Here is a 16,982-nt window from a genome sequence, read left to right as displayed (position 1 = left end):
GACAGTAGTGACATATTTTGTAAATTGTAGGTAATCTGTCATTTTTCCCTCCAAAATTGAAGATTCACATCAGCTGGCTGCTATCAATAATCAAATTAATAACTATAATTGTATTCAGTTTAACTCTAGTTATTTCTATTGTACACACAAGATATTGTAAGTTTCACAAAGTTTAATAAAGTAAGTAAACTACAAAATCTTCATCGATACATTTTCACAGAATAACTACATTTTCTTTTTTGTAAAATTGCAAGTTCCTGTGATATAATATGTTCAGTTCAGTTTCAGGTTTAAATATTAATTCCTTTTTCATAACAACAAAGTGACGGTGGTAGTAAATTCAATCAGCTGTTATAAGTAAATATTTAACAAAATGATAGTGAAACGAGGAGCCTTCATAGTTATTGAAGGAGTGGACAGAACCGGAAAAACAACACAAGCGAAGCAACTAGGTAATTTTTTAATATTTTAAATATTCTTTCAATGCAAACAAATTGTATTTTATACAATTAAAAATAGAATTTAATGCTTTTTTTATTTAACTATTTATCATTTATGTATTTAGTAGTGTAATCTGTGTAATGAATTTAAAAATGTTTGATACAGTTCTTCATAACATGATAAATGAATTATTGTACATGTGTGGGTCCAATCTGATGTTATTAATATCATATGATGAATCTATAATTGAAATGGCTTGATGATCAAGTCTCTTCTGTAATAACATAGATAGTAAGTTCAATAAATCTGATTGATTCCAACATAAATATATGTATTTCAGTTGATAGTTTAAGAAAAAGGAACATTTTGGCTGAATACACAAATTTCCCAAACCGCAATACAGAAATAGGCAAAGTGATCAACAGTTATTTAACATCCAAGGTAAATGTCTGATTAATATTTGCAATCAATACCTGAATTGATTTAGGCCAGTAAGTTTTTTCATCAAAGGATTAGGGGGCGTCCATAAATTATGTGAGGTGTTTTTTTTGTATCTCACCAAATAATTCTGCATATTTTTGAGTTTGAGTACCAAAGTCAAACTGGTGATTAAGATAATAACAAGATGTAAATGTAAAAGTACATCAGATATCATTCATCAAAATATTGTAAATTTCTACTTATTTCTTCATTTTTATAATTACTCAAATATAATGAAATGTTTTGCAACTTGACAAATTTATATTTTATTTATGATTTCCATAAAATACATCAATTATCATTTAACTATCAATCCCTAAATTTAATAATATCAAGACATGTTATAGAATGACCTTCCAGATGAAGCCATTCACCTATTGTTCTCAGCCAATCGCTGGGAAAGGTTACGAGATATTATTAAAACATTGGAGGCAGGCACCACCATCATTGTAGATAGGTACTGTTATTCTGGAGTGGCATTTTCAGCTGCAAAAGGTAAATATTAGTACAAAACTTTATCATAGTTATACTAAATGTCCTGGCAAACATTGTTCTGCCTTACTCTTCATCATTTAGGGGTAAAAATAGATATTAGCCGATTCTCAGACCTACCTGATATGCACACAAAATTTCATGAGAATCGGTCCAGCCGTTTTGGAGGAGTATAGTAACTAACATTGTGACAGGGGAATTTTATATATAAGATGATAGAGTTTTGTACTATTTATGTTTTTTTTTAATTATGAGAATTAAGTTAGGATTTTTTTATTACACCTGCACATTTTTGTGTGTTCTTGTATTACATATTATAATTACTTATTTTAAATTTGACAGGACTGGATTTAAATTGGTGTAAGTCATCAGATGTTGGACTACCAAAACCTGATAAAGTATTTTACCTAACAATCCCACTAGAAGTGATGCAAAAAAGAAAAGGTTTTGGAAATGAAAGGTAAGAATTAATTTTATCTTTAATTTATTTGCTTTATCCCAAAAAAGATATATCAAATTTGATGCGGTTCCTTAGAAGTTTTGTTTTTGTTTGAAGTTGATTTGTGGCAACTCGTTTTCTTATTACATTAAAGAAATATATTAAACTAATTTTATTTAGGAAGAATATACATTATTTCTGAAGTTCATACAAACACACTCAGAATATATGTTTTTTAATTTCAATGTGTTGATGACCTTTTATTGGTACTTTTAACATACATTATTTTACAAATTTTAGGTATGAAGTGCCAGAATTTCAGAAGAAAGTTATCAAAACTTACCAGGAATTAAAAGAAGACGATTGGGATGTATTGGACGCTGATAGGTAAGCCGTAAGCCTGCTTGTTTAAACATATACAATTAAAAATATATACACATTTAATTAAATCTATGGTCACTCATATTCATTAAATATATAAACTCACTACATGACATACAACAAAGTCGCTTTCTCTGTTCCTATTTATGTTTAAATCTTTAAAACTACGCAACCGATTTTGATTCGGTTTTTTTAATAGTAATTCAAAAGGTTTTAGTATATATGTACATGATATATTGTGTAGCCATGTCTGTTATGGGTTTAAAATTTTTATTTTTGCGCCTATGTAAATTTTTCGTCTTCCAGGACGCCGGAAGAAATTCAAGAGGACTTACTAAAAAGGACATTAAACATTCTGAATACAATCGAAAATCCAATTGGAAAGATTTGGACTAAGAAATAATTCGTGAAAACCAACTTTTTTATAAGTATTTTGAAATAAATAGCTGTGCTGAGGTTGTCAGTAAATTAAACTTTTAGAATAATATACAGAAGATATTGAATAAGTTTATTATAAGACTAATAAATCTAGATAATAAATGTGAATACCAACTTTTAGCATTTGTTTTCCTATTTTCTTTATAAATGTGTCGATAGCCCATTTTATTGTGTAATATTCATTAGTGACTAAAAAACTGTTTTTTAAATTGTATAGAAAATTTGACATTCATTATGTATAAGCTTCTACTGATTTATCATTATTGTAAGTTATAAATGAATCCGTCTTATTTACTATTTGTAGTACAGTGGTTCAATTGTTTCAAATTTTAATTTCCATTGTCTGTGCTTGATTTTTTTTTATTCAAAGTAATTATTATGTACAATTACTATTGTACTAATATGATTACACAAATACGTGTTCTTAAATACTTGATAAATCACTACTGCATACAAAATTGAAAATATTTTGAATCATAAGAAATAATTAGACTTTTTGGAATGACTACATATTTAAATTTTAATTATGTATATTTATTATTTTATATGACTCTTAAACATTAAATGATGCAGTGTTACTAGTAACATTTCTAATAATTGTACCTCAAAATATTCATTGATATGTAATAACATAATAATTAATAAGTTAAATATAACAAGACAATGTTATGATTAATTTTACATTTCTTTACGTTTTCCAACTGTAATTACTGTTTAATTGTAATAATCATAAATGTTGATAAAAATAAATAAAATTCTTATTTTAATAAGTGGTCTATTTATTTTCAATAGATTTAAGAAGTAGTTTTGCCCCTTCTGACGACTGCTGCTTTAATATTTTTGCGTGTGAAGATATCTTTTTCTTCAACTTCTTGGAGATGGCCTCTGCATTGTTCTCAATTAATTTCAGTAGGAAGAAACATCCTCTATTTGTTGGGAGCCATGCATTCAGCTGTAAATATAAAAAAAATTGTTTAATTTAAATTGTAAAATCAAAAAGTGTTGATTACTGAATTTTGTGTGATGTATTTTATGAACGGCCCCTCAACATTTAAGCATTTCATGTTACATGGTGGCGGAAACAATATTCATTCACATTTCAACGCGGTGCCCCGTTCGAGCCACGTTCAGGCATGAATCACTTCATACAACATTGAGTAACATGTACTACGTACTAGTGAGGACATCGCTACTACACTATTTATAACACGAGTTAGAGTCAATCGTCTCAAAATCATTTTTTTTTTGTTACATTGATTGGTTTTAAGATAAGTTTATTCATATTTTTCAATAAGATAAACAATATTTATTTGTTACATAATACATTGATTGGTTTTAATTTATAAGTAATAAGAGGCCGAATATCTACAAAGTGTATGACTCACTAGCCGTCCCGCGCCGCCGCGCTTGTCGCATAGATTTTGCGACAAGCGCGGCGTTTGTGGTGCCCTCTCTAGTAATAATACCTCAATGTCATACAATAGTGTTTGATTGAGCCACGGAGAGGCAAGGCTTGGTCGCAACATGGGGCAGGTGTAGCATAAATCATACTTTATGTTAATTAATTTTGAAAACAATATTTTTAATAATTAGACAGACCAAAACAAAAAGGAGCGAGTGTGCCAAGCACACGTGTCAGAAGTGAAACTCTTTTGGCAAGATTCAGATACTAAAATCGTCTCCATACTTCACGACGTGACGGTATTGTCATGACGCGATGAATTTTACTCTCAACACGCCTAAAGAAGTCAAAATGCTTTTAAATCGAACTAAAAAGGTTTATATAACATGAATACTAGATACTAATATATTTTTTCATTTACCGTTTCTGCTGACAAACATTCGCAAACAGCATTGCCCAGTGTAAAGTCGGCTGCAGTTTGATCCAACGCCGCAAGTTTCTTCAAACACATGTGAATGCCGGCGTCTTCTACGGCGAGTACTTCCTTTTCATTTACGCTTATTTTCCAATCCTCCTTACAAATGACGCCAGCTAGAGCTTCTAATATTTCTTTTGATGATTCTGTAAGTTATATTTTGTGTTAAAGATTAATAGTTACATTTTAGAATTGAAACATTTCAAGCATATATGGGAACTAATAATTCAAAATAATATGTCTCTAAAGAGAGAATGTATAAAATGTTAAACAAACATTATGTCACGAATAATAAATCATTGTAGTTTTGGTAAATTTATCATAAATTTTGTGTGCAATATTTTCACAAGATTGTTGTTAATTTTAAATAAATAATTAATGTATGAGAAATCACGATAGACTTACTCTATACTCTATAATATATAATTCTATCATAAAAGATATTAATGTATCTATTCTTCCATAAAAAATTAGCACTTACCGATAGACAACACGGCGATCGCTAGCAACATGGCCGCTTTGCTGCTCAGCCAGAACTGCGGGTCACTTCCCATATCCTCCTTCAGCGCAGGCAATATCGCCTCACGCAACTCGTTGATACGAATATCCGCGTCCTTCTTGGATGTGCCGCTTTTGAAACCCTCCTCGAGGAACTTGATGAACGTCGGGTGGAATGCCGCAGAGTCTTTCGGTTTGATGAGCCAGTGGAGTGTCTGCAAATTTAATTGAAAGATAAAATGCTTGTTTTTGTTGGAAAGTAAAAAATAGACATTGAATATTTTTTTTAAAGAATACTTGGGGCGTGATCTACAATAGTTTCCAAAGCCAAAAATAAAGGTTTTAGAATTATTATTTGTTTATCTGTATTTCTGTTTCTTTATATATGTATTTCCGAGCTAAACTCAAAAAGAACTGTATGGATTTACTTCAAATTTGGTACAGATATAGCTTGAGACTTGAGAAAGGACATACAATAGGTTTTTTCCCGGAAATCGCACGGGAACGGGGACTATGCTGGTTTTTCTTTGACTACGCGAGCGAAGCCGCAGGCGAAAAGAAATAAATAAAAATATCTTACCATGTTGCCCCAATGATCTTTCGCGATATCCTTCAAATTGCTTGCTATTGTTGATACAATAGTTTTCTTCACAAGTACTGTGTCATCAACTGAGTCAAATATAGCAATTAACAGCCTGTATCCAGTCTTGTGTTTACTTAAGGGTACTACATGCTCTTTTACCACTTTTAGTATAGTCTAAAAAATAAATTTATTTATCTATAATTGGATGCTTCACTACATATTATAAAACAAAGTCGCTTTCCTTGCCCTATGTATGCTTAAATATTTAAAACTATGCAACAGATTTTGATGCGGTTTATTTAATATTTTAATTAGAGTGATTCAAGAGGAAGGTTTTAGTACATAATTTATTAGGTTTTAGACAATGCAGCTTTTAGCTGCTTTTTTTTCATGTATTTACCACAAAACAAACATACAATTTTTTTTCAATAAAATGTTTAATGATTCAAGTTACTCATAATTTATGTAAAAATTATTTATTTTTCCCCAATATATAATACAGTCATATCCTAATTCTCACCTTCTTATCCTTATTAGTGCCTTGCCACACACATATGCAAGCAGCGTTAACACCTGGTAGTGAATTACTGAGTGGTACAATTAGAGGACTGAGTGTGGATATCATTTCTGCCTTGTCTTCTGCCGAACATTCCCTTATGTAGTCATACAGGACTGAATGTAAGAGCCTGTAATAACATTTACAATTGTAGATTTTTTTTTTCATAAATAAAAAATGTATGAAAGTAAAGTATGGCTGTTACAAGATTTTTTGTGGGTATTTCAAGTATAAAATTTTCCTTTGTTACAATTAATATTTTCGAGAAATATTTTCAGTCTTAACAATGAATGAAGTAACTTTTAATATACTGGCTTACACTATAAATGGGAAAGGGATACTATTCAGAACTAAGCTATTCATAATTCAATTTTGTGGAGATTGAAAAACATGAATAAATAAACAATTCACACATTAATAAACATAAGTTGTGTCTTATTATCTCACTGCCTGTACTTACTCACTATCATGGAGGTTTTTGTCAAGAATCCTCTGCACATTGGCCTTACAAGACTGCAATATAGCCGACTTCATTTCGGGACTGTCCTTGTATGTGTCACTTAGAGTTTTTACTTTGTCATCTTTTGTCTAGAAAACAGTTAAATTTAATATAAGATATAATATATAATTGAATAAAAGAAGATAATAACAAACAACACAAATATGCAAATTTATCACTTTTAAAATTAAAGCAATAGAGGTTTCAACTTAAAAATGTAGCAATAAATTACTAATAACTATGTACATAGGATCCACTCACTTCAGCTTCTTAAAAAAACATTTAAAGAAAGTGCTATACAGGTTATAATATTCTCAAATAGTATTATGATCTATAACTTACATTCTTATACATATCTCCATAGAACTCTTGCTGCATATACAACTTCTCTTTCTTATTCGCAAACTCGCCATATGCATAATCTAAAACTGGAGCACTGATAGTGTGGGCTGCCAGAACAACTACATGACCAAACAACTTGCTTATAACCTGATGACGAATAGCATCTGACCCATACTTCAATATGCGTTTAACAGAATGATGAGCATATTTGGACTGCATCATTGGTACCATGATATCCATGATCTCTTTGGTAATATCACTCTTGATTTCATCCGAACCATATTTTAACAAGACCTGTATAACTCTACTCAAATCGTGAGTAAGTGCTATTGATTTGTATTGGTTTTTCAAAAGACCATGCAGTTCTTTACATGAGTTTTCACGGAAATCTTGCTTCACTACTTTCCTAAAAAAATGTATTACCATTGAAATTAAATACAGGGTGTACCAAAAAGTAGTGATGAACGGAAGCTGAGAGGTAGAGGACCTAGAGGGCTATCCGAATCACCCCCATGTATGTTATGCGATTTTTCGTATTTTCGGAGTTATGACGTTTTTTTCAATTTTTCACCTATCGCCGAGTACGATGATATTTTCACTCATGCTGACGTCAATGATTGCGGAAGATGCTTGATTTTTTTTTGTGTGCTAAGCTGAAAGATAGGCCAATTCAGTATGGTAACATTTACTATCGTTAGATCTTTGAATGGAATAAAAAAAAGAATTAAATGGCAAGAAAGATAAAATTACCCAGTATGTTCACCACTTCAAGGGCCCGTAAAAAAATAAAATCACATAAAAAAGTTTTCCGTTTGACTTTTAAAAACTTGCTCTATCTATCAGATAGCTACCCTTTTTTTTTTTTTTTTTTTTTTATAGTGGGGAAATCTTCCAAAGATACCCACGGCCCCCGGGGAAGGAGCCGTGGGTTATGTCGGATTCTTACCGACTAAAACCCCACTGTGTTCCGTCGAGCCGCTTTAATGATGGGGCCGCGGGTATTTGTTGGAATTCTTCCGCGACCATCAGATAGCTACCCTGAAAATTTCATTTTATTATTCAGAAGGCTTCAATCGAAAAATTTAAATCTAAATGTGGTAAGTGCAAAAATTGAATTAACATTATGATCATTAAAACCAATAAATAGGTGTTTAATTACCAGAAATTTTTAAAATAACCCCGCTGTTGCTCAATGCAAGTGCGACATCACCGTAAAAAGTTGTCTTTTAAATGTCTGAATGCCCTTTTATCATTTTTAATGGTTTCTTCTGCTACTATGAATTTCCGGGTTATTTCGTCCAAATTGTGGCATTCTCTCAAGTAGCCGAGGTCTTTTTAGTATTCCCATTGAAACAAATCAATGGGGTTTAGGTCGAGGGACCGTAGAGGCCAGGCTTTAAGGCAGGCGTCACCGGCGCATGCGCAGGCTGCAACGATCAATCCATCTTTCAGGGTATCTTTGCCCTTTAGCCTGGCCTGCACGGTCTCCGGACATAAACCCTATTGATTTTTTTCCGTGGGTATACTACAAGGCGAGAGACTGCCACAATTTGGACGAAATAACCCGGAAATTCATAGTAGCAGAAGAAACCATTAAAAATGATAAAAGGGCATTCAGACATTTAAAAGACAACTTTTTACGGTGATGTCGCACTTGCATTGAGCAACAGCGGGGTTATTTTAAAAATTTCTGGTAATTAAACACCTATTTATTGGTTTTAATGATCATAATGTTAATTCAATTTTTGCACTTACCACATTTAGATTTAAATTTTTCGATTGAAGCCTTCTGAATAATAAAATGAAATTTTCAGGGTAGCTATCTGATAGATAGAGCAAGTTTTTAAAAGTCAAACGGAAAACTTTTTTATGTGATTTTATTTTTTTACGGGCCCTTGAAGTGGTGAACATACTGGGTAATTTTATCTTTCTTGCCATTTAATTCTTTTTTTTATTCCATTCAAAGATCTAACGATAGTAAATGTTACCATACTGAATTGGCCTATCTTTCAGCTTAGCACACAAAAAAAATCAAGCATCTTGCGCAATCATTGACGTCAGCATGAGTGAAAATATCATCGTACTCGGCGATAGGTGAAAAATTGAAAAAAACGTCATAACTCCGAAAATACGAAAAATCGCATAACATACATGGGGGTGATTCGGATAGCCCTTTAGGTCCTCTACCTCTCAGCTTCCGTTCATCACTACTTTTTGGTACACCCTGTATAATAGAAATATCATAAATATAAAGCATATTATAGATTGAAGTTAGATTTTTACCTTTGTATTTGGGCTGATAGTAGTTTAGCTTTGTGTGATATTTCAAATATTTCCGCTGTAGCCTTTGCTTTACGCCTCTCCAGTCTAAGATTCTTCTTTTCTTTTTTCATTTCTGACCATTTTGGCTTTTCTGTTTGTTCACCTTCTTTTGCACCTGGACCTTTCTTACCTTTAAAACCTTGGTTGTCTTTTTTCCAACCAGGTTTACCCTTCGTGTCTGACCATTTTGGTTTGTCTGTTTGTTCACCTGCCTTTCCTCCTGGAGCTTTTTTGCCCTTATAACCTTGATTATCTTTTTTCCAAGCAGGTCTACCCGTTGCAAAACTGGGTTTATCTTTCTGATTCTTTTGAAAAGCCGGTTTGTTGAATTTTTTACCTTTTGTGAAGTCCTTTTTTCCATTTTTATTAAACTTTTCTTTGTTATTCTTTTTGATGTCAAAATCTGTTACTGTGTCAGGTTTTGATTCATCGAATTGTACCTTCTTTTTCTTTGGTGGCGATGCACTATCTTCTGGAGCTTTTCTCTTAACTTTCTGCATTATTTTTATAAGAGGTTATTGCAGGTTTATTTTGATTTGATATTAATTAATATCAAAGGTGAACTATAAGCGCAAAGAGAGAATAAATAATAAATGAGTAATAGTAATTGATTTTCTCATAAATTATTCTAATTTCATAACTTTACATTAAGTTTTTCCACGTGCGAAAATCCCACATGAGCGTTGAGCAAAGGCAACAAAATCGATTTTACTGAAATGTCAATTGTCAATTTCATCCATGTCACTTCAAAAGAGCTTCAAAAGTCAAAATTATCTGTCAAGCATACCAACCAAAACTTTGAAAAATTGTAATCAGCGTGGTACGACCACAGGTACGACCATGGTATGTAATCCACTCATCAACGATTTTTTGATTCAAAAAATATATCAACTCAACCTGGTTTTCCGAATCCTGGCGTTTTTAGAAATTTTATCCTCACCTAAATAAATATATTAAATACCTTTCCCATGTGATATCTAACTCACCAGTTTCCACATGTTTGCATTTGGTTGTAATGCTTATTAATTAGGTCATCGACTTGAGCATGATTTGTGTTTATACTCATCATCTACCTTATCATCTACTTCACATCTAGATTTGATCAAATACGAAATAACAATAAAGTACTAGATCATACTAGCTGGTGACATGGTACCAAAGCTAAAGATGGTACAGTTTTGTATATTCTAATCTGTGATCTTTATAGTCTATGTCACAGGTTGTACAATACCGAGTGTTTTCTTTTGGCATATTATTTTAAATTTACAAAATACAATAGTGTTAGACAAAGTTTTAGAATTGAAAACTGTTGTTGTAGTAATTGTTACCTATTATTGCCGATGAAAGAATAATTTTAATAAAATGGTTGATATTATAATAAATAAATATCTAGAAACCCAATTAGAATTAGCTAAACAAAAACAAGTTTCAAAAATTGTCAATGAGGAACAAGTTTCCGATAAAAGTAAATCTGCTGCTGGTCGTATAGCTAAGAAACAAGATAAACATTCAAAAATATCACAAAGTTCTAGTAAATGTAAAGACCAACGCCAGAAGTCTACAGAACATGAAGAAGATGAGGAATATACTCCGTCTTCTGACGACGAAATTGAAGTGCGCTTACCAAACTTAGCTACATCTTCCCGTTCTAAACAAAATATAAAGAAAATAATAGATGACGGTGATATCAAACTTTATAATGAGAGAGTCGAAAATTGGAGAAAAAGTTTAAGTGAAATTGAAGCTGGAAATTCAAACCCATCATATATGTCAGCAGACATTCAATATATATTAGACGGTAACAAAAACCCTGATGAAAAACATGAACTTCAAAATGGTTTATGTGTACCTGTATACATATGGAAGCAATTGTATAAGTATCAAAGAATTGGCGTCAAATGGTTATGGGAACTACATCAGACTCAATGTGGTGGTTTATTAGGCGATGAAATGGGCTTAGGTAAAACTGTTCAAATAATTGCATTTTTGTCTGGATTGGCAAATACAGATAGTGGGACTTGGGGAGGACTAGGTCCTTCTATCATAGTTGCACCAGCTACAGTCATATTCCAGTGGGTATCCCATTTCCATTATTGGAACCCTTCGTTGAGGATTGCAGTACTACACCAAGCTGGCTCACATGGCGGCACTCATCATAAACTCATTAGAGACTTGCATGAATCACATGGAATATTGATGATAACATATGCAGGGGTAGTGAAATATGCTAAAGATCTTCAAACTAGAAAGTGGCACTATATAATTTTGGATGAGGGACATAAAATAAGAAATCCAGACACTCAAGTCAGTAAACTTGTCAGGAAATTTGATACTCCACATAAATTGTTGATAACAGGGTCGCCTATGCAGAATAGTTTGCAGGAACTATGGTCTTTATTTGACTTTATGAGACCTGGTCTGTTGGGAACACATACTGCTTTCATGGAGCATTTTGCCGTCCCAATCACTCAAGGTGGTTATGCAAATGCTACAGATATGCAGGAGGCCACTGCTTTAGAAATTGCAAAGGCCCTTAAAGCAATAATAACTCCATATATGCTGAGGAGAACTAAAGCTGAAGTTCAAGATTTCATTCACTTGCCAGAGAAGAATGAACAAGTCCTGTTTTGTGCACTTAGTCAGGAGCAGAAAGACTTGTACATGGGCTATCTTATGAGTGCAACAGTCCGTGGTATTTTGGATAAAGAAAGTAGGTTTGGAGAACCCCTGCGAGCAAGAATTTTGGTTGCTCTATCTACTTTGAGGAAAATTTGTAACCATCCAGATATTTACTTGTATGAAGCATTTGATGAGACAGAAGAAATTGATCATCAATCTTTTGGTCATTGGAAAAGGTCTGGAAAGATGTCTGTTGTTCATTCATTGCTTAAAATATGGCAAAAACAAGGACACAGAACACTTATTTTTACCCAATCAAGAGCTATGTTGTGCATTCTGGAACAGCATTTACAGAATTTTGAATTTAAATATTTAAGAATGGATGGTAGTGTCAGTGTTGGGCAGAGACAAAGTTTAATTAAGACTTTCAATGAAAATCCTGAATATTTAGTTTTTCTTGCTACAACAAGGGTTGGTGGTCTAGGTGTGAATTTGACTGGTGCTGACAGAGTTATAATATATGATCCAGATTGGAATCCAGCAACTGATAATCAAGCCAAAGAGAGAGCATGGAGAATAGGACAGCAAAGGGATGTCACTGTGTACAGACTGTTAACAGCTGGTACCATTGAGGAAAAAATTTATCAAAGACAAATATTTAAAAACTTTTTAAGCAATAGAATACTTGTGGATCCCAATCAAAAAAATGTTCTTACAACCAGTACTTTACAGGGTCTTTTTACTTTAGAAGAACTCAATTGTGAAGGAGACACAGAAACAGCATCTCTTTTTAAACACACAAAAGTAAATATTAATGAAAAAAAGAAGTCAAAAGTAAAAAATGGGAACTCATTCACTAAAAATAAGTTAGCAGCTATGAGAAAGTTAGCAAAAGAAATTAGTAAGAAAATATCAAAATCATGTGAAACTAAGGTAACTACCCCAGAAGATCCTAGAGAAGCTTATAAGAAAAAAAGAGATATTCTTTTAAATCCACCTGAAGTTGAAGAAGCAGAAACAAAAAATACTCTAGATGATAAGGAAGTTAATGTTCCCTTTGAAAATGTCCTTTCTGAATTAGACATTGTAAACCAACATGTTAAAAGAGATTATGAAGAAAATTTAATTAATGAAGTGTTAAACAGTGAAAAGATTGAGTCTGCATCAGTACCTAATAATGAGACTATGGACACTGAATTAGATAAAGACAAAACTGCTCCTGAAGTTGGAGATAATGGAACTATCACTGCCAATACATCAAGAAAGAGAAAACATTCCGAAGGCGAAACAGAAATAGAAAATCTGATAGCTATTAAGAAAGTAAAGCATAAAAAGAGCAAAAAAGAATCAGAAATGAAAATGAATGATGATGATTATGTTTTAACAAAATTATTTGCTAAGGCTGGGGTTAAAAATGCATTACAACATGATGTTGTTGTGGGATTGGCGGAAAAAGAAAAACGGCTTAGAATGAAAGAAGAAGCTGTTTTGAAAGCTAAAAAAGCAGTAAAGGCGTTGAAATTTTCGTCATAAACCTTTTATATAATAATATTATGTTAAGCATAAACTATTTAATACTTTGTGATACTTAAATATAAGTGATTTTTTTAATTCAGGGAAATAAATACAAAACTTATTTTCATCGAAATAAATATTTATAACCGTTTTCTTTGTTATCATTATCAACCAAAAGTATTTATAGGTACACAATATTTTCTACAAAATTTCATAATTACATAATACTTGCTTGTTTTTGAACTGCGAGTACCTATATAATTAACACACAAGGTTTTCTTAATAAAGCGACTACATCATTGAGATAATATTACTACGTATGGAGGAGACACCACGAACAAAATCTGTGCGCCATTTTTTTGCTCTAACTAAGTTTTAAAAATTATTATCTAGTTAGGTACTTACCGATGAAAGTTATATTCCTTTGCACTTTTCCTTATTATTTGTATTATTTGTGCAATATCGTAACACACGAAGGCATATTTGATGCGTTTCACTTTAAAACAAATAAAAAGTGAGCGTGCAGTTACGCCATATGGCGTATGTTGAGCGGAACATAAGTGATGTAGGCGGTGTCGTCTCCATATGTATATCTCAAGTGATCTCAATGGACTACATAGATTTTTATCGCTAAACATAAATTTTGAAATTATACGATTTTTATGGTACTGGTAATTTATAATGCGTCTATATGCCGTGGATGCGTGGCAACATTATCTCATAAACGTCACATTCCAAGAGGAAGAGGAGTGAGGACTAAAGTCAAGAATCAAGATCGAGGTTTGATTTCATTGAAAACCTAAAGAAAATCGTTTACAGTGAGAAACAAGCACGACGTTTATAATTTGTGTCAATTTTCTAAAAATATAATTTAACATGGTCGACTTTATTCGTGGAAAATTGTGAATGTAATCATATCGCGTTAGTGATTTGGTTTGGGTCCTATTGGAAACATACTTGAGACATAATCGGTGTTATATTGTTCGTAAATAGCACCGAATATGTCAGGCAGAAGAAAACCTCCGCCGCCTGGTTTTAGTTTCAAACCTCAGGAGGAGCAAGTGGATGTGTGAGTTGAACAATATTAATCTTAAATTTCATACATGTATATTACGAAAATTTAAAATTCAAGTTATCAAATCTGTTTATGATTTTCCTTGTTGCTTTTAGGGTTGTCAAAGTAAAACAATTTGATTATTCTGAGCTTTTTAAAGTTTGAACTAGCCTTTGTTCCTTTTAGGACGCCTCCAAGAAATCTGGATAAGCAGACAACTATCACAGTAGATGATAAGACATTTACTGTACATGCAGATGATCTGGTAAAAATATGTGACCTTGGTCGAGGGGCTTATGGTATTGTTGAGAAGATGCATCATAAACCCAGTAACACCACAATGGCTGTTAAGGTAAATATTTTTTTACTCAGGTTATGTACAATTTAGGGCTTGAATACTTTGTCTCATATTTCATCTATTATTATTGATTTTTATTATCAAATTTAACTGGAATTGAACACTAAAATAACAAAATAGTATACAGTTTTATACAAAATAGAACTTGATCAGTTTCAATACATTATTTTTCAAATTGGATTGCAGAAATGGTAGCTCTATAGAAATTAGATAAGCATGTACCTATCCAGTCTATTATTGATCTAAATACCAAATTTCAAACAGGGCCATCAGTTTTCCAAAAACTATAAAAATGTTGTTAACTAATTAAAACACTATGTAAATAACAAACATACACAAAATATTAAATCATGTTCATTTACATAAATATGAATTTGTTTAAACCATGATCAATGTACTTTAGGTGTGCACTCAAAAAAAATGTTGTGTGGTTTTATGAAACCACGGTAAAAGTGAAACTGTTCGAACGGTTCCGAACACTGCTTTGTGTAGCGCATGTCGCGTGACGGTCGGCTGCCGAGTAGGTATACCCACTCGGCAGCCGACCGTCACGCGACATGCGCTACACAGACCAAAAAGTTTGAGACGATGTAATAAAAGTTTCACTTTAAAATGTATAATGATGCAATAGTTTTGATTTTATATTTATGCTTTGTAAAGTAAACAGTTTTTCAATTTTATCCCAATAAATTATATACTCCTTAAGAAAAGCAATGATATTACTTGCTGACCTATGCAATTTCATAAAGAATGATTTGTTCTCTAAAGGACTTATTTCATTTATGCTTTGTGCATAGCAAGAGGTTATACAACCCTATTCTAATTCAACTAATTCCTAAAATAAGTTTGTTTGAACAAAAATATTGACCTTATTTAATAAAAGTTGCATTACAATGACAATTCTACATAAAGTCATTATAAAATTTACTGTTATTTCAGAGAATTTCCGCATCATTTAACAGCCAATCACTGGAATTAAAACGCTTGCTTATGGATCTCGACGTGTCAATGAGAGCCAGTGCTTGCCCCTACACAGTTCACTTCTATGGTGCTATGTTCCGAGAGGGTGATGTTTGGATCTGTATGGAGGTCATGGACATGAGCTTGGACAAATTCTATACAAAAGTCTACAAAAATAACAAAACAATAACAGAGAATATTCTTGGAAAAATCGCCTTCTCCGTTGTCAGTGCCTTGCATTACTTACACTCCAAATTAAGAGTAATACACAGAGATGTGAAGCCCTCTAATATACTTATAAATAGAAAGGGTGAAGTTAAAATGTGCGACTTTGGTATATCTGGATATTTAGTTGACTCAGTTGCAAAAACTATTGATGCTGGCTGCAAACCATATATGGCACCAGAACGAATTGATCCGAGTGGAAATCCAGGACAGTATGACATCCGCAGCGATGTCTGGTCTCTCGGTATATCTTTGATTGAATTAGCCACTGGGAAATTCCCCTACAACACATGGGGAACTCCTTTCGAACAGTTAAAGCAAGTGGTCAAAGATGACCCCCCAAGACTTCCGACTGGACAATTCTCTCCCGAATTCGAAGACTTGATAACGAAATCGCTGCAAAAAGATTACAAGAAACGACCCAACTATGACGCTTTACTGACACATCCATTCTGTTTGGAACACAGTCAGAAGGAGACAGACGTAGCATCATTTGTTCAAGAAATACTTGATATACCTGACGACTCCTAGTACTACGATTTGTTTATTTTACCTACCTATAAGTACAAGTGTTTAGCAACTAACAATTTAGATTATGGAGAGAACATAACTCTTGTCATTAACACATTAATTTATGTTAAGCAAAAGGTTAGCCATGTAGATGTGTAGTGACGTAACAGGCGATAATAATTACGTAAAAATAGATATACATACTTGAAACAAATGTAACGCTAACCTCAAACTGTGGCCTCTTAAATTGGCTTGCGTATTGTTACGATGACGACTGCTATACGTATAGCATTTAACTCTAACACATCACAAGGAAATTAGTCGTAATAAAATATTTGTTTACAATTAAGGTATTTTATTGAAACAACAGTTCATTTCACACTTTTATTGAAA

At 32.5% G+C, this 16,982-nt stretch overlaps 4 protein-coding genes across 4 annotated transcripts; 3 read left to right on the top strand and 1 right to left on the bottom strand.

Annotated features, from left to right (window-relative positions):
* The first annotated feature begins 287 nt into the window (after positions 1 to 287).
* On the top strand, positions 288 to 3,305 carry LOC149906333 (thymidylate kinase). Its single transcript, XM_090104367.1, has 6 exons — positions 288 to 452; positions 782 to 882; positions 1,269 to 1,416; positions 1,756 to 1,873; positions 2,153 to 2,239; positions 2,540 to 3,305. Exons 1-6 carry the CDS (start codon positions 374 to 376, stop codon positions 2,634 to 2,636), a joined length of 630 nt encoding a protein of 209 aa, XP_089960493.1. The 5' UTR covers positions 288 to 373; the 3' UTR covers positions 2,637 to 3,305.
* Positions 3,306 to 3,344: 39 nt separating this feature from the next.
* On the bottom strand, positions 3,345 to 10,054 carry peng (Pumilio and CPL domain-containing protein penguin). The gene is made up of 8 exons (XM_090104366.1): positions 9,310 to 10,054; positions 7,027 to 7,432; positions 6,646 to 6,773; positions 6,150 to 6,315; positions 5,627 to 5,803; positions 5,030 to 5,261; positions 4,495 to 4,694; positions 3,345 to 3,623 (listed from the first exon to the last, which is right to left on the bottom strand). The coding sequence occupies exons 1-8, from the start codon at positions 9,846 to 9,848 to the stop codon at positions 3,447 to 3,449; spliced, it is 2,025 nt and encodes a 674-aa protein (XP_089960492.1). The 5' UTR covers positions 9,849 to 10,054; the 3' UTR covers positions 3,345 to 3,446.
* A 522-nt stretch (positions 10,055 to 10,576) lies between these two features.
* LOC149906331 (DNA excision repair protein ERCC-6-like) lies at positions 10,577 to 13,627 on the top strand. The gene has a single exon (XM_090104586.1). It carries the CDS (start codon positions 10,711 to 10,713, stop codon positions 13,498 to 13,500), a length of 2,790 nt encoding a protein of 929 aa, XP_089960712.1. The 5' UTR covers positions 10,577 to 10,710; the 3' UTR covers positions 13,501 to 13,627.
* A 569-nt stretch (positions 13,628 to 14,196) lies between these two features.
* lic (dual specificity mitogen-activated protein kinase kinase lic) lies at positions 14,197 to 16,934 on the top strand. The gene is made up of 3 exons (XM_090104363.1): positions 14,197 to 14,551; positions 14,723 to 14,888; positions 15,834 to 16,934. The coding sequence occupies exons 1-3, from the start codon at positions 14,484 to 14,486 to the stop codon at positions 16,608 to 16,610; spliced, it is 1,011 nt and encodes a 336-aa protein (XP_089960489.1). The 5' UTR covers positions 14,197 to 14,483; the 3' UTR covers positions 16,611 to 16,934.
* Positions 16,935 to 16,982: the final 48 nt, after the last annotated feature.

The sequence above is a fragment of the Colias eurytheme genome, chromosome 8 (genome assembly GCF_061535395.1).
Source record: "Colias eurytheme isolate Ceu_HAF_F1 chromosome 8, ilColEury1 Martin Lab GWU primary, whole genome shotgun sequence".
NCBI lineage: Eukaryota > Metazoa > Arthropoda > Insecta > Lepidoptera > Pieridae > Colias > Colias eurytheme.
The sequence above is the reverse complement of the archived record's forward strand: the minus strand, read 5'-3'. Positions and strand labels throughout refer to the sequence as shown.

What these genes read in the sequence shown, in the direction of transcription:
- LOC149906333 (XM_090104367.1), top strand. Translation starts at nt 374, where the DNA reads ATGATAGTGAAACGAGGAGCCTTCATAGTTATTGAAGGAGTGGACAGA. An exon ending in AACACAAGCGAAGCAACTAG is followed by an intron (nt 453 to 781) that starts GTAATTTTTTAA and finishes TATGTATTTCAG; the next exon opens with TTGATAGTTTAAGAAAAAGG. An exon ending in GATGTATTGGACGCTGATAG is followed by an intron (nt 2,240 to 2,539) that starts GTAAGCCGTAAG and finishes TTCGTCTTCCAG; the next exon opens with GACGCCGGAAGAAATTCAAG.
- peng (XM_090104366.1), bottom strand. Translation starts at nt 9,848, where the DNA reads ATGCAGAAAGTTAAGAGAAAAGCTCCAGAAGATAGTGCATCGCCACCA. An exon ending in AAGATCATTGGGGCAACATG is followed by an intron (nt 5,262 to 5,626) that starts GTAAGATATTTT and finishes TTAAATTTGCAG; the next exon opens with ACACTCCACTGGCTCATCAA. An exon ending in AATGTTTGTCAGCAGAAACG is followed by an intron (nt 3,624 to 4,494) that starts GTAAATGAAAAA and finishes TTATATTTACAG; the next exon opens with CTGAATGCATGGCTCCCAAC.
- LOC149906331 (XM_090104586.1), top strand. Translation starts at nt 10,711, where the DNA reads ATGGTTGATATTATAATAAATAAATATCTAGAAACCCAATTAGAATTA.
- lic (XM_090104363.1), top strand. Translation starts at nt 14,484, where the DNA reads ATGTCAGGCAGAAGAAAACCTCCGCCGCCTGGTTTTAGTTTCAAACCT. An exon ending in CAGGAGGAGCAAGTGGATGT is followed by an intron (nt 14,552 to 14,722) that starts GTGAGTTGAACA and finishes TGTTCCTTTTAG; the next exon opens with GACGCCTCCAAGAAATCTGG. An exon ending in ACACCACAATGGCTGTTAAG is followed by an intron (nt 14,889 to 15,833) that starts GTAAATATTTTT and finishes CTGTTATTTCAG; the next exon opens with AGAATTTCCGCATCATTTAA.